General features: G+C 37.6%; 1 protein-coding gene across 6 annotated transcripts in view; it reads left to right on the top strand.

Moving 5' to 3' along the window:
* Positions 1-4,706: 4,706 nt before the first annotated feature.
* The window catches only part of LOC117534842 (solute carrier family 12 member 7-like), a 35,180-nt gene continuing 17,986 nt past the window's right edge, over positions 4,707-21,900 (top strand). For 3 of the 6 annotated variants that reach the window (XM_034199077.1, XM_034199076.1, XM_034199075.1), the window contains exons 1-4: positions 4,805-5,520; positions 16,077-16,168; positions 16,393-16,524; positions 19,945-20,091. In XM_034199077.1, the coding sequence (XP_034054968.1) occupies positions 5,373-5,520; positions 16,077-16,168; positions 16,393-16,524; positions 19,945-20,091 (519 nt within the window). In that variant the 5' untranslated portion in view covers positions 4,805-5,372. The other 3 variants (XM_034199073.1, XM_034199074.1, XM_034199078.1) reach the window with 3 other exon arrangements.

Here is a 21,900-nt window from a genome sequence, read left to right as displayed (position 1 = left end):
CAATGCAAATGCAAATGAGTGCTCACTGAGTAAAAAAAAACAAAAAACACACAAATTATACTTTGGGGGGAGCCATTATACTTTGGGGGCCCCCCAAAGTATTAACATGCTGTGGGAATCACTGAGTTTATATACATATGCCATCTTTAATAACTGTAATATATACCGGGCTGCTAAATCCTAAGAACTGCAGCTACAGGATTTGATTTGTAGATTTGATTTGTTTTTGATCTGTATTTTTGAAAATTATGTAACTTTTTATCTTTTTTTTAGTATATTGTTTATTATATTATAACTTAGTACTTTTTAACGCATGTAAGAAATTCAACACTAAGCTGTCAGTGGCTCTTTCCTGCTTCAACGCTGCAAATGTCCCCTCTGTGGGACTAATAAAGGTATTCTGATTCTGATAAAGGGACGAATTTGTACAAAGGGGCACACAGCAATGTAGTGCCGACTTTCTTACACGCTGGAAGGCCAATCGCTTTTCTTTACACCGAAATCCGCTCATTCTTGCTCTCGGTGTGACATAACAAACTGTCAAGCTGTCAAAACTCTGTACTCAAACCGGAAGTACTCAGCCGCCAGAAGTTGATAGACGCCATCTTGTGCACAGAGCCTATTGAAAGCACGGATAGGTAAGTGAGATTAGCTAGCTTGCTAGCTCTTGTGTTGTTGAATTTGCTTGATATTTGGCTGTGATGCGAGATGGTTGATGACTAGCTAGTATTTTTGATTATAAGTATGTAATCATAACAAATGCTTGTGTACAGTTGTCCATGTTTTAGAGAGAGGTCCATGTCAATTCAATTCAATTCAATTCAAAACCTTTATTTATACAGATAAAACCCATTGAGATCATAGACCTCTTTTACAATGGTGACCTGCTTCAATTAGTTCCAAACATTAATACAAACATGACAGAAAACAAAGGACATTATATGATACTACAGTTTGTATACTAGTAGCATTTACAGACACCAATATTTTCTGATTGTATAGCGTCTATCCTAGCTTTAAAAACATGAAATGGAATCAAACTGCTTAGCTTCCATTCCTTTTGTAGACTGTTCCATGCTAGCGGCGCTGCGCATCTAAAAGCTGTATTTCCTAATACAGTCCTAGCAGTTGGCACATGTAATACAACCACAGCTTTAGATCTCAGGCAGTAGCCATTTACAATACGCTGTGAGATCAGGGAACAGATGTAAGACGGAAGTTTCCCTAACATTGCTTTATAAATAAAAAGATACCAGTGATTTAGCCGCCGTACAGTAAGTGAAAGCAACCCTGCCCTTGTATACAGGGTACAATGATGAGTCAAAGTCTTACAGTCTGTCACAAACCTTAGTGCACTATGATAGGCGGCATCTATCTTCGTGAGGTAATTGGCCGGCGCATTCATATAAAATAGATCACCATAGTCCAGCACAGGTAAAAAGGTCACAGTGGCTAGCCTTTTCCTGGCCTCAAGAGAGAAACAGGACTTGTTTCTATAAAAAAAACCTAGCCTAACCCTCAGTTTTTTAAGCAGGTTATTTACATGCAGTTTAAAAGAAAGACAGTCATCAAGCCAGATACCAAGGTATTTGTAAGAGGTAACCACTTCAAGTTTTTTTCCTTGCATGGTTACAATATCTAAAACAGGCTCTGGTGACTTTTTAGCTTTTGAAAAGAGCATTAACTTAGTTTTATCCACATTTAAAAGAAGCTTAAGCGCTGAGAGCTGAGTCTGAACAGTGTTAAAAACAGTCTGTAATTTAACAACAGCCTCCTTAACTGAGGTACCTGCACAATACATCACAGTATCATCCGCATAAAAATGTAAGGTAGCTTCCTCCACATTATCACCCAAGCTATTAATATAAATGGAGAATAAAAGTGGACCTAGAACAGAACCCTGAGGTACACCATTAGAAATGCTCAACCACTCAGAAGTGAGCCCATCAAAGTGTACACATTGGGACCTTTCAGATATGTAGTTCACAAACCACCCCACTGCAAGGCTGGACAAGCCAATGCTGAGTAGCCTCTATTTTAAAATGCGATGATCAACGGTGTCAAACGCTTTAGAGAGATCAATAAACAGAGCTGCACAACTCTGCTTATTATCTAAAAAACTAGTGATGTCATTTACAACTTTCATTGTGGCAGTGATGGTGCTATGTTTTTTCCTGAAGCCATGTGACTTGCTAAATCGGAAAATTCGCCCACTACACCTGTTTCTTTAGCTAGGAGGGTCACCTGGCAAGATAGTAGGCTCATATAAATGGCTACACAGTTCTCTCTTCATGAAATATATTTTAATTTAAGGAAGTATAGCTTGGCTAACGTGAATGCTACCCAACATTAGCCAAAGTGGTAGGCCAGTTAAACTGAATGTTATTTGGGGTTTCTTTTCTTTTGCTAAGATAGCCTAAAGGGTGTAGCATTACTTAAGTTAGGTAAATGTAGTATTTCATGAATTCGACTGACTTCTGCAATTATATATGGCTAAAGCTTTAAATCAGATGTTGACAAAACTAACATTCAGCCTATAAACAGCAACTAAAATGGTTTGGTGAAGAATCAGTTGTAAAGTATCCAACAAAACATTTAAATATTGCTTTATCTAGAACAAACTACAAGGAATTCACTATCTGTATTACAAATTCAAAGTTGTATTTGAATTCTCATAATTATGAGGTTAGGATACTGAAGCCAATCTTCTGACTGAATAAAAAGTACAGCCAAGCCATGATAAACATGAAGCCTTTTGCTCAGATATTGCGTTTTGCGGCTGCACAGTTCAGGCAGTTGAAATGTATTCCCTGTGTGATGACACAAGAGTTCGTCCAAACCCTCCAGTATGTTTGCACAGCTACCTGGTTTTGGACTGGGGGAGTCAGTAAACAGGTAAAAATGCTACAAATAGAATCTACCCACTTAAGAATATAGTCTTGAGGGAGGGCAACCTGTCCCAGAGTTTGCGTCAGCACTGACCTTTTTGCTGTTTGCTAAAGGGATTTGATTTCAACTCGAGCTCTTTCGCTTACCCTTTTTTTTTCTTCAACATTTCAACATTTACACTTAAGCCATTTGAGGAGTATAAAATGTCAGGTTTGTCCGTGAAGGCAAAGCTGAGGTAGTTCAGTCTTGGGCCAAGTGATAAGCTTATTTCAGCTATGAAATGCATTTTGAAGTTTGGATGTTTAAAGGTCGTGCCAAACACAAAATCAAGCTTGAATACAATTCTGACCTCTTAGATATTTATGTCTTTGATTGGGAGGTCAGGGTCAGTACAAAATACTGATTGAGTGACTTCAACAGTGCTTACCTGTTGTCACAAGTCCTCAAGCCACTAATGGATGTATTTCTACTCTTTACCACCTCTTGCTGTGAACCCTTACTAAAAATCATTTGCGGTCATCTCCCCTTGGTTGCTTACAGACTCAAAATATCCATTCCTGTGAGTTAGACATTGACGAACATCTCTCTACAACATAAATGTTCAGCCCCCATGAACCTGCAGCACCCTCTGCTGGCATTACACTGACACTTGCTGTTGGTATGGGATCGACATGATTGATACTTTCTTTAAAACACTGAAGATTGCAATAAGAGTCAAAGCAAAACCTAGCACAAACGAAATTGTGGTTACAATCAGAATTGAAACTTAATGCAAATGTTTCTATAGCTCAGCTCTTTTAAACTAAAATGAGAAAAGAAAAACAATATTTAAAGCTCCACCATGCATTACTTTCTAAACAAAGCTGAACAAATAGCAGTTTTCCAGTGTGGTTTTTGTGGTTGGGATATCATCTGATATCAGGCCAGCTGTAGAATGGGTGTCTGCAGGTTCAACAAGAGCCATGTTTGCTTTCACTGCTGTTCCAATCCAGTTCTGTTTATTAAGGTCTACATTTCATGGCACACTATATTTCATATTAACTATTACGTGGCTCAGCAGTTTTGAAATAAGCCATAGGGACGAACACTCAGTCTTCAAAGACACACATCTGGTCAAACATCTGGGAAGCCTGTATTTTCAAAATGCATGAGACAGTCAGCTGCATTCCAGTTTTTCAAGATCACTGCATAATGGACTTTAGTGAAGTTTAGTTAGAAAAACGTGAAGAACAGCTTGCTAGACCCTTTTTAAACTGTATCTTCATTACTCTGTCAAACAAATAAGGATATAAACAAAAAATATGAAAATCATGAAAGTCACAACAAAAGAGTGTTTTTTTTAGTTGCCATCACTTTATTGTCATTGGTCATCTTACTGTATTCTAAAGGAATGTCCAACAGAAATGCTAAGGAAAACATATTGTCTGATAAAATACAAAGAAACATACAGTAGACTGCTGCTTACTTTCTACATGTTGCGCTATCATTCTTAAAGAAGTTTTCTGCTAAACTACATCAAGATAAAGGTCCCAACTCCTTAAGTAAAACAAGAGTGTGTAAGAGTGCCAATGAAATGATCATTCCCACAATCTGTAAACAATGCATGTTTATTTGAGCCCATTGTTATTTAAAGCTAAATCCTTTTCCTCTCTGACAGTCCATTGTAATCTGCACCGGAGGAAAGTTAAAGTCCAAGGTTTCCATGGTGTTTCCTTTGCTGGGACAATGTCTGTGTGCGCATGTGGTGCTTTGCTATGCTGTCCAACAGCATTTCACACCAATACCCATAATGCACTGTGGGAAAAGGTAACTCCCATTTTGTGTACCTGAAGGAAACCAGAGACGGAAACTACCAGGGAAGGCAGAAGAGGAAACAAAACCACAGCAAGAAGAACAAGAAAGTAAAGAGTGTGTGTTTGGATTGTCCTTGTTTATAAGGAGCAAGTTGTTTTGTTTTATGGTAAAGTGGATTTTTTAAAGATCATTTCGAGGCTTTTATAGATACTTTTAGAGTTTGTTTCTCTACCTTTCTGGCACTTCAAAGGTGAGAGTGAGAGAAGTGGGACAGTCAGAGCAATGGGAGGAGCTGCAGGGTTCACCATGTATGGAATCCAGCTCTGTTCACATGGTAAATAGAGGGTCACATGGGGCCATAGTCTTGCACAGTGGGGGGAAACGGGAGGGAAAGGAACAAGGAGAGAGTGAAGAGATACTCTGCAGGACTTTGGCCTGCCTCATGTGCAAGAGGCAGCACTTTCAACCTGAGTTTAGAGGACACTAGATCCCACTACAAAGAGGAATGAACAAAAGATTTAAGAGTGCCATGTTGAGGTCAAACTAAAACTTTGCCTCTACTGGGCCTGGATTTGACTTCCTTTGGATACTTTCCTTCTTCCCTGTGGGGGTGAAACAACTAATGCAATTTTGGTTGATGTAACTGAACACCCCTTACACACTTTATTCCATACGATTGAAGAGCCAAAATGCCCATCAACTTTACAATAGTACCAGTCGAGGATGCAGAGGGTGACGGCAATAGTGCGGCTGCAGCTGGAAGCAGCAAACCTGTCAGTTTGGGCAACATGTTTGCGAAGGAAGATGACGAAGACAACTTACAAGGACCTCACTCGGGTAAGAATACATTGTAAACATGCTCATTCAGCTACATTAAGGGAGGACAGCTTTTAGCCGGAACTTATCACACCATACACTGGGTAAAAGAGAGGTGTGTGTATATGCTTGATCAACTGTATGCTTCATTGGATAATGGAACATGTAAAGAACTGATGAACGCTGACACAAGTTTCAGGATACATGTTTTGGCAGGCACATGATGCATACATAGCTGTTAAGTGCTACGTTGTTCAACTAGCAACAACTTGCAGGGCAGCTTGATTGGTAGGAAGAGGGGGGAGTGACTGTTGTTTTTACCTTCTGGTGTTCCTTCTTGTTTATTGGATTTAGCCAAAGTCAATTTAGTTAAGCTTCAGCTAAAGCTAGGGGACGGTTTGAAACATTGTTATAGAAGATGATATATGAAATAAAGACAACAACATTGTACAGATGATGACACAACACACATGTCAAGGTCCCCCACCTGTCATTTATAAGAGTAACATAAACAGACAAAGAGATAGAAAAAGAACGACAAGGCATAACTTAATCTTCTGTATTTGTTTTGCATCTTGATTTGTGTTTCTGTTCAGTTTACATCACTCATCACATTTTTCATACATATTTCTGTTTTGCTGTGGTCATTTGGCATCTCTTGTATTTGTTGTATGCCTTGCTCAGCCTCTTGTTTTGCCACTGTTTCGTCATTCTTTCACTTTGAGATATGTATATATTTTTTTTTATAGATTTGGGACAGTCTCATCCCTTGTCCACTTATTCACTACTTCTTATATTAAAGCTTGTTTTCGAACACAGCTTTAATTTGAAGTATTATTAAAGGAAAGGCACAAAAGCTCTGGCTATAAAACATATCGAACCAAGAACACAACTTTTTATTTGGAGAAGCACTCAACATTTTAATACTCCAACTTTTATTTTGAAATGTTTCTGGAACTGTCAAGAGGAAACCCATGCTCACACAAAAACATTGAACTTGATTCAGCAGCTTAGCCCACTTGTTGGAACCTAATGCTGATAGTCAGTTTGAAGGTCATAGTCCTGGTCTCTCTCAGATTTACTATTTTGGTTGCTATCAATGGCCTTACAGTTGTCTCTGTTCAAAGTTGTCAGTCTTTCTAAGTATTGTGGCACCTGTTGAGTTGCCTAAAATAAAAGGATTCTGTCTGTATAAAAACTGCTGATGTCATAGAAAGTCACATTTCCCAATTATTTCTGAATGGTCACACTCACTTTACATGGACTTTATTACAGGTGGTTATGTATAATCATTTGTTTCAGTAGTATGGTGCATCACTTTGACCATAACTAATCAATAATGACTCACTAACTAACCAAGCACAAACCATAAACAGTCAGAAAACATGATACAACCAGGTACTAATCTTAAAATTATGTTAAATGGGAAAAAAAGGTAATACTGACATTATTTCACAAAATGTGGCTCAAATGCAAAGCCCTGGTTTTTAGCAAAGTATACACTGTGCATTTTTATAAATATTTATTTCAGTGTGATAAATGAAAGGCAAATACTCTATACTGATGTATAATACTATCTAGCTTTGTATAGCCTACAGTCGTGGACATTATGAGGGGGCCCCTGACACAGACATGTAAAAGGCCTGACATCTCAGTCTAATATATATCTGTCTCTCTCTCACACACACACACACACACACACACAAACTGACCCCATTGACCTTCAGTCACTATGCTAATCTAGGCTAATATTGGTGGTAGAAATACCTTCAACGTTCTGCTTGCAGAGACACGCTGTATTTAATGCAACAGATACAAAGGTATCCTGACTAATGCGTTACGCTTCAAAAGCTCTGGGGTCTCATTTATAAAGGGATATACGCTCCAAAAATGGCGATTCTACGCAATGTTTGCGATTTATAAAATACTAACTTGACGGGAAAATGTGCGGTCCTCCACGCAAACTCTAACCCATGCGTACGCACTAAGCACAAACACGGGAGGGACGAGAAACTGCGACACCGTTGGCAGAAGGAAGAATGGAGAGAAATATGGGGAAATAATAGTGGCGAAGTCCCTCCCCTTCCGGTGGACCTCCATGGGACCTTATTTCGAAAAAATTATGTAGAAAGATTATCTTTCGATTCCGTTTGAATTGTGCCACGAATTACACATGTTTGTCAATTTAAAAGATAATTTTGCAAGTTCAAAAAAAGTGTCGTAAAACTGTGAAGTAACACATTTGTTTGTGTGAAACGCTCAATGAACTACATCTCTGGTCTCGCAGAACAACACACGTCACCAAGATGGCCGTCACTACTGTCTTGTCAACAAAACGATTGACTACCCTCACTTTCACCACAATGAAACACGTCCAGAAGAATGTCATGCAAAGCTGCCTGCCTGCCTTCCTTTGATTCTCTCTGAACTGCCTGGTCTTTTTAATGTTTAATGTCAACCATTTGTGCAGATAGCATGAAGTAGAAAAGATCGACGATCGCCGATGCTAGCGTTAGCATTTCTCACCCGGGCTTAAATTGTGTATTATAGAATGATCACACCGGTGACAGTACTCTTCAAAGGGTTCACGAAATATGACTACTACTCTTACTGTTTAACATTTTGGGTTACTTAATGTTACTTCATGTTAAGGCAATACAAATACAAATGACAAGGCTGTAATGCTAACTAACGTGCTAGCTACTAGCTAGGTAGCTAACTTGATCCAGCCACTCCTGGGGCCTCATTTATAACGCCGTGCGTAGGATTCACGTGGGAAGGTTGCTTACGTAGTAGAAATTTAAAAAAAATAGGTACACACATTTTCCGATTCACAAAACATTGCGTACCGGCGAGGAAAGTGCGTATGGCACTTCCTACGCCGGTTTCCCTTTTATAAATCACAATCGAATCGAAATGCGGTGCAGCTTTTGCGGGCTTCACTTAATGCCAATATTTGCCTATAAATAGTCAAAGAAACGCCCATTCATTCATTCATTTTGACTGACTGCATGAAGAAGATCGCAGGAAATGACGACGGAACAGCTAAAAAAGACAACTCACACCGTGTCAGATGTTGGTTATTTTGGGGAGGTCTATAAATCATATTGTTTGGCGGATGCAGTTTGAACCAGAGTAGCAGCATGGAGGTCGGATCGTCACCAAAATAAATAAACAAGTGGTCCGAAAAAGGTTCATGACAAAATAAATACACATAGCCTTCCTCAGGCAGTGTGTTTGTGCCGGGGACAGGAGACACCCCCTTGATGAGTGACTGTAAGAAATGATCGGGGAATCCCTCCGGAGTGGAGTCATGACGACTGGATCTGAATTAATTTTTTTGTATTTGGTGGTTTGTGTCCCATCTCAAATCCCCCCCGCAGCAACTCTATCACCAGTTAAAGGAAATGCAACTAATGTGTTGTTATATTAGCTGTACAATTTACCACATATGGTGTTCTTAGTTTCCATACCGCCTGTGTTTTACGAGCGACTTATCAAGTCTTGGCAAACGGCATAAAACATGATTAAACGTGATGGTAGCCTATTTAAAACCATGCTCTTATCTACAACCTATAGAAATGCAAAACGGCGTCAATTTAGACGTAATTCTGTCCTTCTGCTTCTTTTCAAACATTGATTAAAGCCAATCTTAAAATGATTAAACAAACGCCTGTTTGCGACTACTCAGTGCACACAAAAATGTAACTTGGAGAAATAAATAAATACGGATATGTTATTTAAAACCACCTCGAATATGTTGTGTTAATGTTATGAAATGTTTTCTCATAAATGATGCGGTAAGCAGGAGGAGAGAATTACGTCTAAACTGACGCCGTTTTGCATTTCTATAGGTTGTAGATACGAGCATGATTTTATATACTATCACGTTTAATCGTGTTTTATGCCGTTTGCCAAGACTTGATAAGTCGCTTGTAAAACACAGGAGGTATGGAAACTAAGAACACCATATGTGGTAAATTGTACAGCTGATATAACACAACACATTAGTTGTATTTCCTTTAACTGGGGGGTGGTGTGTCCTGTCCCAGGTGCAAACACACTGCCTGAGGAAGGCTATGTGTATTATTTTTGTCATTAACCTTTTTCGGACCACTTATTTATTTATTTATTTTGGTGACGATCCGACCTCCATGCTGCTACTCTGGTTCAAACTGCATCCGCCAAACAATATGATTTATCTCCACCTCCCCAAAATAACCAAAATCTGACACTGTGTGAGATGTCTTTTTTAGCTGTTCTGTCGTCATTTCCTGCGATCTTCTTCATGCAGTCAGTCAAAATGAATGAATGAATGGGCGTTTCTTTGACTATTTATAGGCAAATATGGGCGTTACGTGAAGCCCGCAAAAGCGGCACCACATTTCGAGTCGATTGTGATTTATAAAGGGAAACGCAATGTTTTGTGAATCGGAAAATGTCGGAACATTTTTGTACCTATTTTTTTAATTTCTACTACGTAAGCAAACTTCCCACGTGAATCCTACGCACGGCGTTATAAATGAGGCCCCTGGGACCTACTTTTCCCATAATGCAACTTATTAGTTATTTTTCTCAAGATATAGTAAACCCCAGATGAATACCACAGCTGGTTTCATAGCCCTGTAATACTATTTTCTTCATAATGACTGAGCTGATAGTAAATCTGTAGGATAAATTGACATTTTTTTTTTCTTCACAAATTCCTTAAATCAACCTTTAATGCGAGCCTTGCACAATAATGCAATCCTTTTATCCGTGGCAGTACAGTGGGTACTTTCACTTTTTATGTGTTTCATTGTAAAGGTCGAAGTCACAGAACGTGCAGTGCTCAAAAGGTCACAAACACCCACGTATGCAGACACAGTGCTGATTAGACAAGATGTCATCAAGTAAACAATAATATCTCAGAACCATTATTTTCCAAAGCAGTGTCGTATGACGGGTGTCATGATTTGGGGCATTCAACTATCTGCCTGAAGTAGGATTCACAACACATTTGTTTCAAGTTCTAAGAAACTGTTTTTTTAAATGCATTTATAGATTTTAATCGAAGTCAAAGATTTGATGTTGGTAAAATATGTTTCCTACAATGTTTCCTACCTCAAGATTGCTGTCTTTGACAATGATAGCTGGTTGACAATAATGGTTCATCTCCATCATCTGAGATCAAATATAGGTAAAAGAAAAAAAGCATACTGACAACTACATAGATGACAAAATGTAACAATCAAAGTTATAGTTAAACCTATTGTGCAAAATCCACTTTGTCATGTATTTTATACATAAACATGTGAAACGATTCTGAAAGTTTCAGGAGAAAAGATTCTCTCACTTTTTGTCCTGATCCATTTATATAAAAACCTGTCTGAAAATGAGCTGATCAGATTTTTGGCCACTTATGTCATAACGTAATCACCTGAATCTCCTCCTAGAGCACCATTGTGTTCTTTTTAACCAAATATCTCTCAGAGGGGCGTGGCTCCTTATTTTCATCTAAAGTAACAGACCGAGAATCAGCACTTTGGAAACGGCTGAAACAGAGGGGATTATGGGTAATGCTACAATGATCTGTTTGGTGTTTGGAGCCAAACACTTCAGAGACATGTTTTGTCTATATCTGAGACATATAATATATTGATGAAAAACAGTATAATAGGAGACCTTTAACAGAGAAGACGGGAGTAAAACGTAGAGTAGTTAATCTCAGTGTTTATTCATTGTTTTTGGAGTATGCTTATCTGCCAGAGAGTGACATGAGCTAACAGTTCTTCATAGATTTAGCCTCTTCATTTTGTCTTCAAAGTGCACTAGATTGTGGCATTTACTTCATATATGATGTTTCCAAAGTCAATAAGTAATTGTCTTGGATAATTGTCATGTAAATATTGACTAAAATAATAATGATTCTGTCGTTACCATGCGTGATCAGCCCCATGTTAAGGGCCACTGGGTATTAAACACAGGACTTTCTGGCAACAATAGCAAACTGAGGAAAAGGATGTTGAATAGCATTGTGTAAACCTGGTAGGGGTGGGCTTACTGCCAAGGGTTGAGTGTCTCGAGTAGAAGTTTACTTTTAGCCAAAACCCTTGTGACGTTTGTTTTGTTTTCAGTTGTGGAGTGCCAATAAAATGGTATGAAACTCACTCACTCTAAGATGTGCATGGTTAGCGTATTGGTTTGGTATAATCTTTGACTTCATTATGAAATCTATAATACCCATTTTGCAGCTTTGACTCTTTGCTTCAACATAGTTTTGACACTACTCTCATAATTCAAAATGGCAGCTAACACATTTTTTCAGACTATTTTAGGCTCATTATGTTGACCAACCCAATCCAACGTCTTTTGTGCTTTATATAAAAGATGCTGAAAAAACTAAAGAATAACTAAATCTTGTATGACTCAGCTTTCACTGGAAGGAAACACCCTCATAGCAAATGTCTAAGATAGTACTGGTAAACTAGATTCATCACTTGGCAAATAAGGTTAATCAGAAGCATCTCAATTGGGCTTAAACATTCAGTGACACGTCGACCAAATTCATTTTAGTAATGTATCAACACATGCCAATCAATTAGCAGCATGTAAAATGATTATTTAGTGTACATGTTGTGATGTGCTTGATTAAACTTAGCATCTTGAACACCCTGCTGTTGGATACAGAGAAAGTTGGACATCTGCTGGTTAACACAATTACTGCATCTGAAGCTTTTCATGATGTTAGATTTTGTGTAAAGCAAATTAAAACAAAACTGTGAGTAAGAGAGAGATACTCACACCTTTTATAGCCTATTGTGAATTAATATAATTGCTGAAAACATTAATAAAGGAAAACCTCTTTCCGGAGCATGAAACGGAAAGATTAGGATGCGACTGAAGTTACAGATTATGTTAGGGTAGGTAGTTAGTTTGGAAGGTTAATGTTAGCCTAGGCAATGAATGTTCAATAGAAGTCCACAGTCCAACAGACAGTTCAGAAATATCATGGCATTGTTACAAGGAACATGACAATGAACCCAGTATACACGTTACTGTTTACTGAAGATTGTTAACTACATTTGTATGTGTTTGAAAGACCTTCAGGCCTAGCATAGTCAGCCTATGATTCACCAGAATGCATTGCATGTAAGCAAGCTTGTATTAACCCATCAAATTACATAGTTTACAACATCTGACTTGACATTAATCAGGTGTTTCTAAATGTTTTTTTCTATTGTATTATCAATATATGTCTCATAGTGTTCAGTCCTATATGTATATGGCCCCAGGAAGCCCCAGCTGACTTTTGAATTATGGAAATAAGATTTTCTCAGAATATGCAGACAAACGTTTCTGCCACTGTGATAATACATGAAGTATCTTGTTCTTTTTGAATAAATACATTGATGAGTGTAACAAACAGTCAGTGACATAGATACAAAATACAACCATTCCCTGTGAGGCAGAGAAGTTGCCATATACTTCCTTTGTTCAACCAAATATATTGTATTCTTTCATGGGTACAGAGTAAGTGCAGAATGACACCAAGCTAGCACTGATTACAAAACTAACACTGACCTGTCCTTAACCTCATACACACTGGGGTTTTAGATTTTGCATAAAGATCCTTTCAGTGTGTTTTTAAAGGACAAACATTTTGGCTTGGAGCCCACCGAGGGACTTCCCAACTAAACATTGCATGCTAGATTTTGTTACAATGCTCACATGTCATGTGCATCCACAGTACACGATTCTTCTTATGAAATGCCTTTCATTGATTTCTTAACCATTGACAGTTGAGGCAATGAAAATGTGCCATCAACAGTGTGATCTAGTGTGATAACATACCAAACTTAATAAAGCATGATGACCAGGGGCAAAATATACCAAATTGAGAAGCAGTTGTCTTTACAAAAGCTGATTGTTATGGAAGCCTGTTTGCGCCACAGGAAAAAAAATAAAATCCTGTAAGTCATTATAATGACTTAGTTATTTCATTATAATGACTTAGCTATCTCATTATAATGACTTAGCTATCTCATTATAATGACTTACTATCTCATTATAATGACTTAGCTATCTCATTATAATGACTTACTATCTCATTATAATGACTTAGCTATCTCATTATAATGACTTAGCTATCTCATTATAATGACTTACTATCTCATTATAATGACTTAGCTATCTCATTATAATGACTTAGCTATCTCATTATAATGACTTAATATCTCATTATATTGACTTAGTTATCTCATTATATTGACTTATAAGTTTTGGTAATATGAGAGGATGAATCAGGCCTTGTTTGGATACTGAATATATACCAAGGTCAAAGCATACACTGTATTATGACTCCTAATCAAACGTATATCTTTACAATCATATATTTATTTGTTTGTGACTAGCTGTACCCACTGGATTGTTTCTGAGTGTTTTCCGGACATAACACACTTAAACACAGCAACATGTATACTGTACTATCACTGAAGCCACAAGAAACTCAGCTTTATTTCAAACATCAGCCAATTATAGATCATTTAAAAAATAATTGTATCATCTGCAGATGAGCGCGTGTGGGCCTATATAGTGTCTATAAATGCCTCTTTAAATAGATTACACATAACATTGACCAGCTTTTGTGTTAGTTTGCTATACCATAGTGCTTCAGGTGTAGATTATACAATATATAACATGTCCAAATATGAGAGAAGGCCTAGGTACAAGCAAACGTAAAAAAAAGAAAGAGTCTGACTGAGAGGCCAAACAAACATCAGGAGAGAGAAAAGAGAGATTTGTCTCAAGTCTTGAGGTAAGCAATGTGTTTCAGTATAATGCCCTACAGACCATCATACAGTTACAATCATTAATTCTCTATATACAAACTTCCTGATTTACATACACTGTACTGCGCCTCAGTTTAAAAATGTCATAAAACTAAATGTGAAATCAAATATATGGTGCAATTTCTTTTTAGAGGGAGGATTCCACGAATTTTAATGAGGTGGGCGATAATGGACATTATGGCTATTGATGATGGCCTGTTTCCTCTTGCATAGTACGTCACACACACTATCAAATATCTACAACAGTGCACATTTTCCTGTTCGATCAAAACACTTGCAAACAATTTCGTGGAGAACGGAGATGGCAAACTATCCGAGTGGACCATAGTGTATCTTTATGTATCCTTTAGGCCTGCATGTTTTAGAGGGTCACATCGACTCTGTTTACTGCGTTACATGAATGGAGGAAGTCTAATGTGGCACGGTGGCTCAAATGAAAGAAAACAAAACAAAAAGGAAGCAAGGACAAACCAGCGCTCTACCCCTCGTGGCTTCACTGGAATAGGCACCGTTTTTACTGTTACCTTCTTAGAAGACAAGGTTGAGCTCAATAACACGTCAAGCCTATCCCACATCTCTCCGAAACATACGCTGTGCCACCTAAATGTGTGTCTACTGAGGGAGGCCTGATTTGAGATATTAAGTCAATATAATGATAACTAAGTCAATATAATGATAACTAAGTCAATATAATGAGATATTAAGTCAATATAATGAGATATTAAGTCAATATAATGAGATATTAAGTCATTATAATAAGATAGCTAAGTCATTATAATGAGATAGCTTTATAATGACTTACAGGATTATTTATTTTTTGTCCTGTGGCGCAAACAGGCTTCCATAGATTGTAGCAAAAGTCTAAACTTTGGGAAGAGGCTTAATTTCTCTGTCTTGACCTTGTAATAAAAATGATTTACAAAAAATAGCTAATATAAAATGGATGATACAGATGTGTAGAGCCAGATGATTAATGGTCATTGGTCCTATATTCCTCATGCTGCTTTTCACAAACAAAAATCGCAGATAAATGGCTAACACGGGCAAGGGATATCTTATGACAGCATCAGAAGAGTTCAAAATAGTAGCCGGATGTATTACACATTTGCATAGCAAAACACTACATTATCAACGGTACTGATGATTTTTCTTTAGGTTGATATTCTGGTAAAGGTAAAACAAAATGAGTCAAAAGTGCTGGTGTCTCCCTCAACACGTTATTGAGAATGGGAAAACAATCTAAAATGTCTGAACTAAAGTTAACTGACATATCTGTACATATACTTTATATCTAATTATTATGTTTTATCTAACGTTAGCTTAATATGTTGTGCTGAGTGACTCACAGCTTTTGTTTCTGGTTTGCTTTGGTTTATTGACAAATTCGCATAGTGTATAAAAGTTTAACATGGAGATTTTGAAACATCTTATTACAGTTTGTATTTATCTGCTGCCAGTTATATGCTTTTGAAATGTTAACACTGCCTTGCTAGTGGAAACTAGCTTTAGCTGTGTGAAAATTAGGTAACATTTCTAGCAAATAGCAGGATATTTTTCAACAACCATCGGCTCAAAGTGCTCTTACCAGACAACAGCAATGACTTTCATTTTGCATGCATGTTTTACCAAACCTCCACAGCTTTTCCAGATACAACACAAGAACTGATGATCCTGCCGCTTTCCTTCGCTGCTCCATCAATAGACCATCAATCTTACAGTATTGATTTTTCCTGTGTTTCCTGCTAGGTGATAACAGTCAAAAAGAGTCCACTCCCTTCATCAACTCAGATGATGACGGAGAACAATATTATGATGGAAAGAACATGGCCCTGTTTGAGGTAAGACAAAAAACATGTTTCTCCATATGTAGTTTCACCGTGTTTAAAAATGTCAAAACATTGGATGTTGTACAACATAGTTTTCATTCCATGCATTGTCCACTAAGCTGCTATTTTTAAAGCAAATTCATGTTGCATTTTTATCTATGGTATAGGCACAGTATGAAACCTGTCCATTTGTGCTTTAATATTTAATTCATACATGTCCCTCTGTCTCTCCGCAGGAGGAAATGGAGAGTAATCCCATGGTATCATCTCTTCTCAGCAGGCTGGCCAACTACACCAACCTGACCCAGGGTGTTCGGGAGCACGAGGAGTACGATAACGAGGATGGGGTCAGGAGGGTCGCGGTCACGGTATGGACCTGACTTTTGTGCTGGGATACATTTGAATATTGAAAATGACAGGTGTAACTTTTTTTAAATCCAGACTAGTCTTCCTGTAGTTATACCTGAAAAACATGTCTGATGTAGTTTACACGAGTGTCCCTGTTGAGAGTTGTTTTTATTTCCATCTCTGGTTTATTGGCTTTACATTGAAATTGGAGTATCTTATGCTTTAGTAAAGCGACATTGGAAAATGTATGGTATTTAACTATTAGTTATCTAATTTTCAGCAATTGTTAAAATTGGCAGTGACTTTAGGTTAAGGAAATAGAATGAGTTTCAGCTAAAATAATTCCTTCTTAGTTTTGCTGACTATCAAGAGTTTGAGAACAGTTAACTGCATACTTTGATCCTGGGGAGGATATCACGAGGAGATGAGGCAGCTCCTTAATATCTTCAAAGAATGGACTTTATTGTGATAAAGTCGTGCAATGTCCCATAAACCTTTCATCATGTAAGATTTGTAGATTTTGTATTGCCTACTAAGTACAAAGGGGGCAGCAGAATATCTAACAGGGTAATCTTTATGGTACTAATGTTTATTTATGTAAAATAAACACAACCTTACAAACTGCTAAAACCATTCAAAAGAGCTTATAGGAGCTTTTTTGAATGAAGGAATGGTTTCTTTTAAAAGTCTAGTTCTTTAATAAGCAACCAAAAATGTTGTTTGCCCTGAACTTTTTGATGATATCAGTAGGCTCCTGCATAAAACCATGTTAATGATTCCTCAAATAGAACAGAAACAATGCTAATAAGGGGCATAACTGTGTTAAATAGCAAGATAAAGGGGAGTTATTTTGAGGCCAATAGCAAGAGATAAGAGATTCTGACCTTTTAAATATATCCTTTTTGAATCACTTGAGGTTCATGTGACACACTCAGGATCTTTCAGAAGGTGAGAGTGGGTTAGCACAACAAAAACAGAATACATTACTAGTTAAACCAAACATACATGAATTAATGTGACACTTTCTGTAGCCTTGTGTACTTTTCATAGTTTCTTCAAACATTCGAATCTTGTTTCTTTGATGGTACCTCGATAAGTGTAGATCAACCTCTAGCGAAGTCACAAGATTAGTTACACCTCCTTTGTCCTGAGACTGCTATGTGGAGCAAATTCCCCCGCTCTGTGTGGGAAAAAAATCCTAGAATTACCAACATTTGACTAGTAATTATGTCAAGGTCATGACCAGGAAGGACACTTTTCTTTTGCTCAAACTTGACCCATCTCAAAGAGAGTGTAACAGAATCTGTCTTCACCTCTAGATTTGTAAAACAGAAGTTCAGACTGGACAGTAAACTTACCCTCAGCTTAGAGAGGCAAACTAAGTTTAAATCTTTGTTCCCATTAGACATAACACCCACTTGCGTCTGTTTTTTTGTCTTCTGTGGGAAATGTTAGAATCTTCCTTTGTTCCACAACAAATACCTACTTCAGTTGTCACGGCTATTTATCTGTTCAAGGAGAACACTCATTTTCACCCATTTTCAACGCAATGCTTTGTGACATTTGTTGTGGATATATAGTAAATAAAATGAAAGAAACGTGGCCAATTATTATCCTTTATTGACATACAAAACATGTGATTTAATATATTCTGCTTAAATCCACCAGGCTTCTTTGACCGTAACAGTAATTTACATTACTGATCAATGTCACTTTCAAACTCCACAGAAACAAAATAGACTAATCCAAAACATCTTCAGAACGAAAGACTGAATAAGTAACCAATATAAAAATTGAGTAACCATTGTTGTTTTATAAGCCTGTTTTCCAGCGTGTTCACAAAAACAAAAGGCATACTCATCTACTGGCCTACTTTAATTAAAACCTGCATATATCCACTTATTTTGGTGGAGAAAGGTTTGTCTGTGGTGTGCAGACAGTTGGGACTTAGAGTCAAGTCACATTCAAGCATTTTGAATATGATCCAATTACAACAATACTTGCCTACTTGGCCTTCTTGCTGCCCTTGAGTGAAACACAGTAGGACCATAGCTCAGAGTGGAAGAACTGATGATGTTTTAGTGAAACCCGCCCCCTGATTAATAGCTGTGACTGAGACCAAAAATAAAAAGACAGACCATGCAGGGGGAGAGAAACAGACACAAGAGGAAGATAGACTATCTCAAGGGAGAAGATGTGGGATATCTGGAGATCTACATCAGGCACTTCACAGTATTTAGGCACACAACTGAGCGCAGTGGAGAAAGCACAGGACAAAGTATTTGTATCTCGGAAAATGGTATGTACTCTTACGTTTTTTTGGGGGGGTCAAGTAGTATAGATGTATGTGTTTGTGCAGTGTAATGCATACTTTATATATTTAAGAATCTAGCGTTAATATTTAAACCGTAGGAGGTTAAACACAGTGACTTTATACTTTGGACAATATTTCTCTGGGAAGCTGTGGCTCAGTAGCTAAGTGTGCTGGTTCAAATCCCGCTGCAGTCAGCATGCCGCTTTGTCCTTGAACAAGACTCTTCAACCCAAATTGCTCTTGTGGGGAGCGCCCACAGTATTGAATGTGTGTATGTCGCTTTGGATGATAACAAGTGACATGTAATGATTATATTTTATTTGTTATTTTATTTTACGGGAAAAAGTAATATTGTGTCTATTTGTGATTAGATTTGATAATTTGCAAGAACATTTCAAAGTAATAGTTTGAATGCTAAAATATCAGGCGGCCAGTGGTAGGGCTGCTCAATTAATCGTATTTTAATCGCAATTACGATTTTGGCTAGCAACAATTATGAAAACAATATAATCGACATAAAAACGATTCTTTTAAAATAAATGTTTTATTGGTTTTTCAGTTGAATTATACTTAAAGTTCAGGGTAATCAACTGTTAAAAACATACCGTTCACATAAATGGATGTTTTCAAAGTAAATAGGATAATCGTTTTTAATAATCGTGATATCAATTATTGACCCAAATAATCGAGATTATGATTTTTGCCATAATCGAGCAGCCCTAGCCAGTGGATACAATTGCAGTAGTAAAGGCATTGCAGCATTGCAATATATTAATTGACAAAAACTGTATCACAATACATACAGTATTGTATTACAAGATTTGTGCCAATGCACAGCCCTAACATGCTTTAATTCAATTACATATTATATAATAATTATTGTGAGAAAATCCCTGTATCGCAAACTCAGTAGGCCAAATACATTTTCTTTTCATGTGTCATGGGAACGGTTTTATCTTTTCTTCTTATCAAGTTTGACTTCCATCTTTTCCCCCCCACTTAGACCCAATATTTAGTTGAGAGAGTTTGTGGAAATGTAATATTTTTGTCCAGCAGATCAACTTTTTAAAGGGTTACATTTATATTATTTATAACATCAGTCTTTTTATTATGTGTCTATCCCCAGGTCCCTCAAATGGGAACCTTCATTGGAGTTTACCTGCCCTGCATGCAGAACATCCTGGGTGTGATTCTCTTTCTGCGTCTCACCTGGATCGTAGGCACCGCAGGAATTCTAGGATCCTTCGCCATCGTCTCCATGTGCTGTATCTGTGTAAGTTATTTATAAATACAATAGCTAAACATGGACTTCCTGCTGAAAGTGTTGCAGGAAGTTGGAAGAAATGTTGTGTCAAACTTGGGAAAGTAATCCCACTTTTGAAATGATATGTAATGCATCACGACAGCTTGGTAAATGACCACAAGCATCAATATGTACACACTTATTTTAACCCAAAACCACCATCATCTCTTGCTTTCACTAAGAAAGAAGAGCTGCTTATGGAAATAATCATTGCCATACAATGAACAGTTCACCCTGGTTGACAGCTGACCCGGGAGCAACCCCGCCCCCCCCCCCTTCACGGAGAACACAGCAAGCACTAAGAAGCCTTACGAGCTGTGAGAAGGGCTGCAGAGTGCCACTTTCATGTGGCGCAGCATATTGTTTAGGTCTATTATCGATGGAAACCAAAATCGGAATCAATTCAGATTTTGTTGCACTAACTACAAAGATGTTTGTTTCATTTCATTTCAAACCTTTATTTATCCAGGTGTTTCCCATTGAGACCATTGATCTCTTTTTCAAGGGAGACCTGCTCAAGTAGGTTCCACATGAAACATTCAAAACATAAACAGAACAACAAAAAGGACATCATACAGCATCATTACAGGGATTTACAATTTACATAACTATCCACATGAACAGGTACCAACAGCTTCCGATTGAGTAGCATCCAACCGAGCTTTAAAAACATTTAGTGGCACCAGATTGCTCAGTTTCCATTTCATTTGCAGACTATTCCAAGACCGTGGAGCTGCGCATCTAAATGCCATCTTCCCTAAGACAGTCCTAGCAGTTGGCACATTTAATTGTGCTGTACTGTAACATACAGTACTCAAGTTGAGTTATTAATACTTAATAGCGTACTTATTTTAACCATTGCAAATATCATCTTTTCTTAAACGTCAAAAAGGAACGTTACCACGGTCATGTACGTAACTCACAGCTGATCTTGTGTGAAGTCTATTTCACTTCCATGCACATTGACATTTTAAGATATGTAAACAGTGATGCCAAAGGTTTCTGATGAGCCATCCCTATATGATGGATATGAGAATGTGCTTTCATTTCACAGTTTTTCCTCAAAATGTGGCTAGTGGCATTACTGTGAATGAAGGAAAGACAAACAAGCAGAGGCTCTCTTGGCCATAATTCTAAGTGCCTGAACCGGGTAGCGATATATGTCGGAGTTTAAGTCTGAAATTGACGAATGGCTCACCAACTGAAAGCCAATCAATACCCCCTCCTCTGAATTTATGGTGTTGATTTATGACGGCTTTACAGTAATCTGTATGCTTAAACTCAAACGAGGGTCCTCATACAAGCAGGAAATGTGTGTCTTATTTACAACCGAGGTTCGTACGTCAGTAGCTCCACTACCAAACAGAGAGTTGACTGTTTGCAAAGTTTGAACTTCAAATGCTCAGCACTCATGTGATGTGAACAGTCTGCACTTAACACACTCCTACAATATATAGCCACTCTGACTGGCTCTGATGACTTAGACCAGAGACACTGACGGAGGCTATGTGATGTTGGTGCCGCTGTTAGATTTGGCTTCTGGTTAAGGCTGGTTATTTAACAGCAATATTTAGACATATAATGCCTAAAATGTGTTTATTGCACTGGGTTTTCAAAATCCGTCAAATTCCAACTATCATTTTGTTCTTGTTCCGGAAAAAATGTGTGCTTTTTAAAATTTAAATAGCATAATGTAACCCTGATTTTGAATATAGACATTCAAATAAACTTTAATTTAATTACTTTGATCAAATAATGCTGTTATAAACCATAGTTGTA

Source organism: Gymnodraco acuticeps, unplaced genomic scaffold (assembly GCF_902827175.1).
Source record: "Gymnodraco acuticeps unplaced genomic scaffold, fGymAcu1.1, whole genome shotgun sequence".
Taxonomy (NCBI): Eukaryota; Metazoa; Chordata; class Actinopteri; order Perciformes; family Bathydraconidae; genus Gymnodraco; species Gymnodraco acuticeps.
The sequence above is the reverse complement of the archived record's forward strand: the minus strand, read 5'-3'. Positions and strand labels throughout refer to the sequence as shown.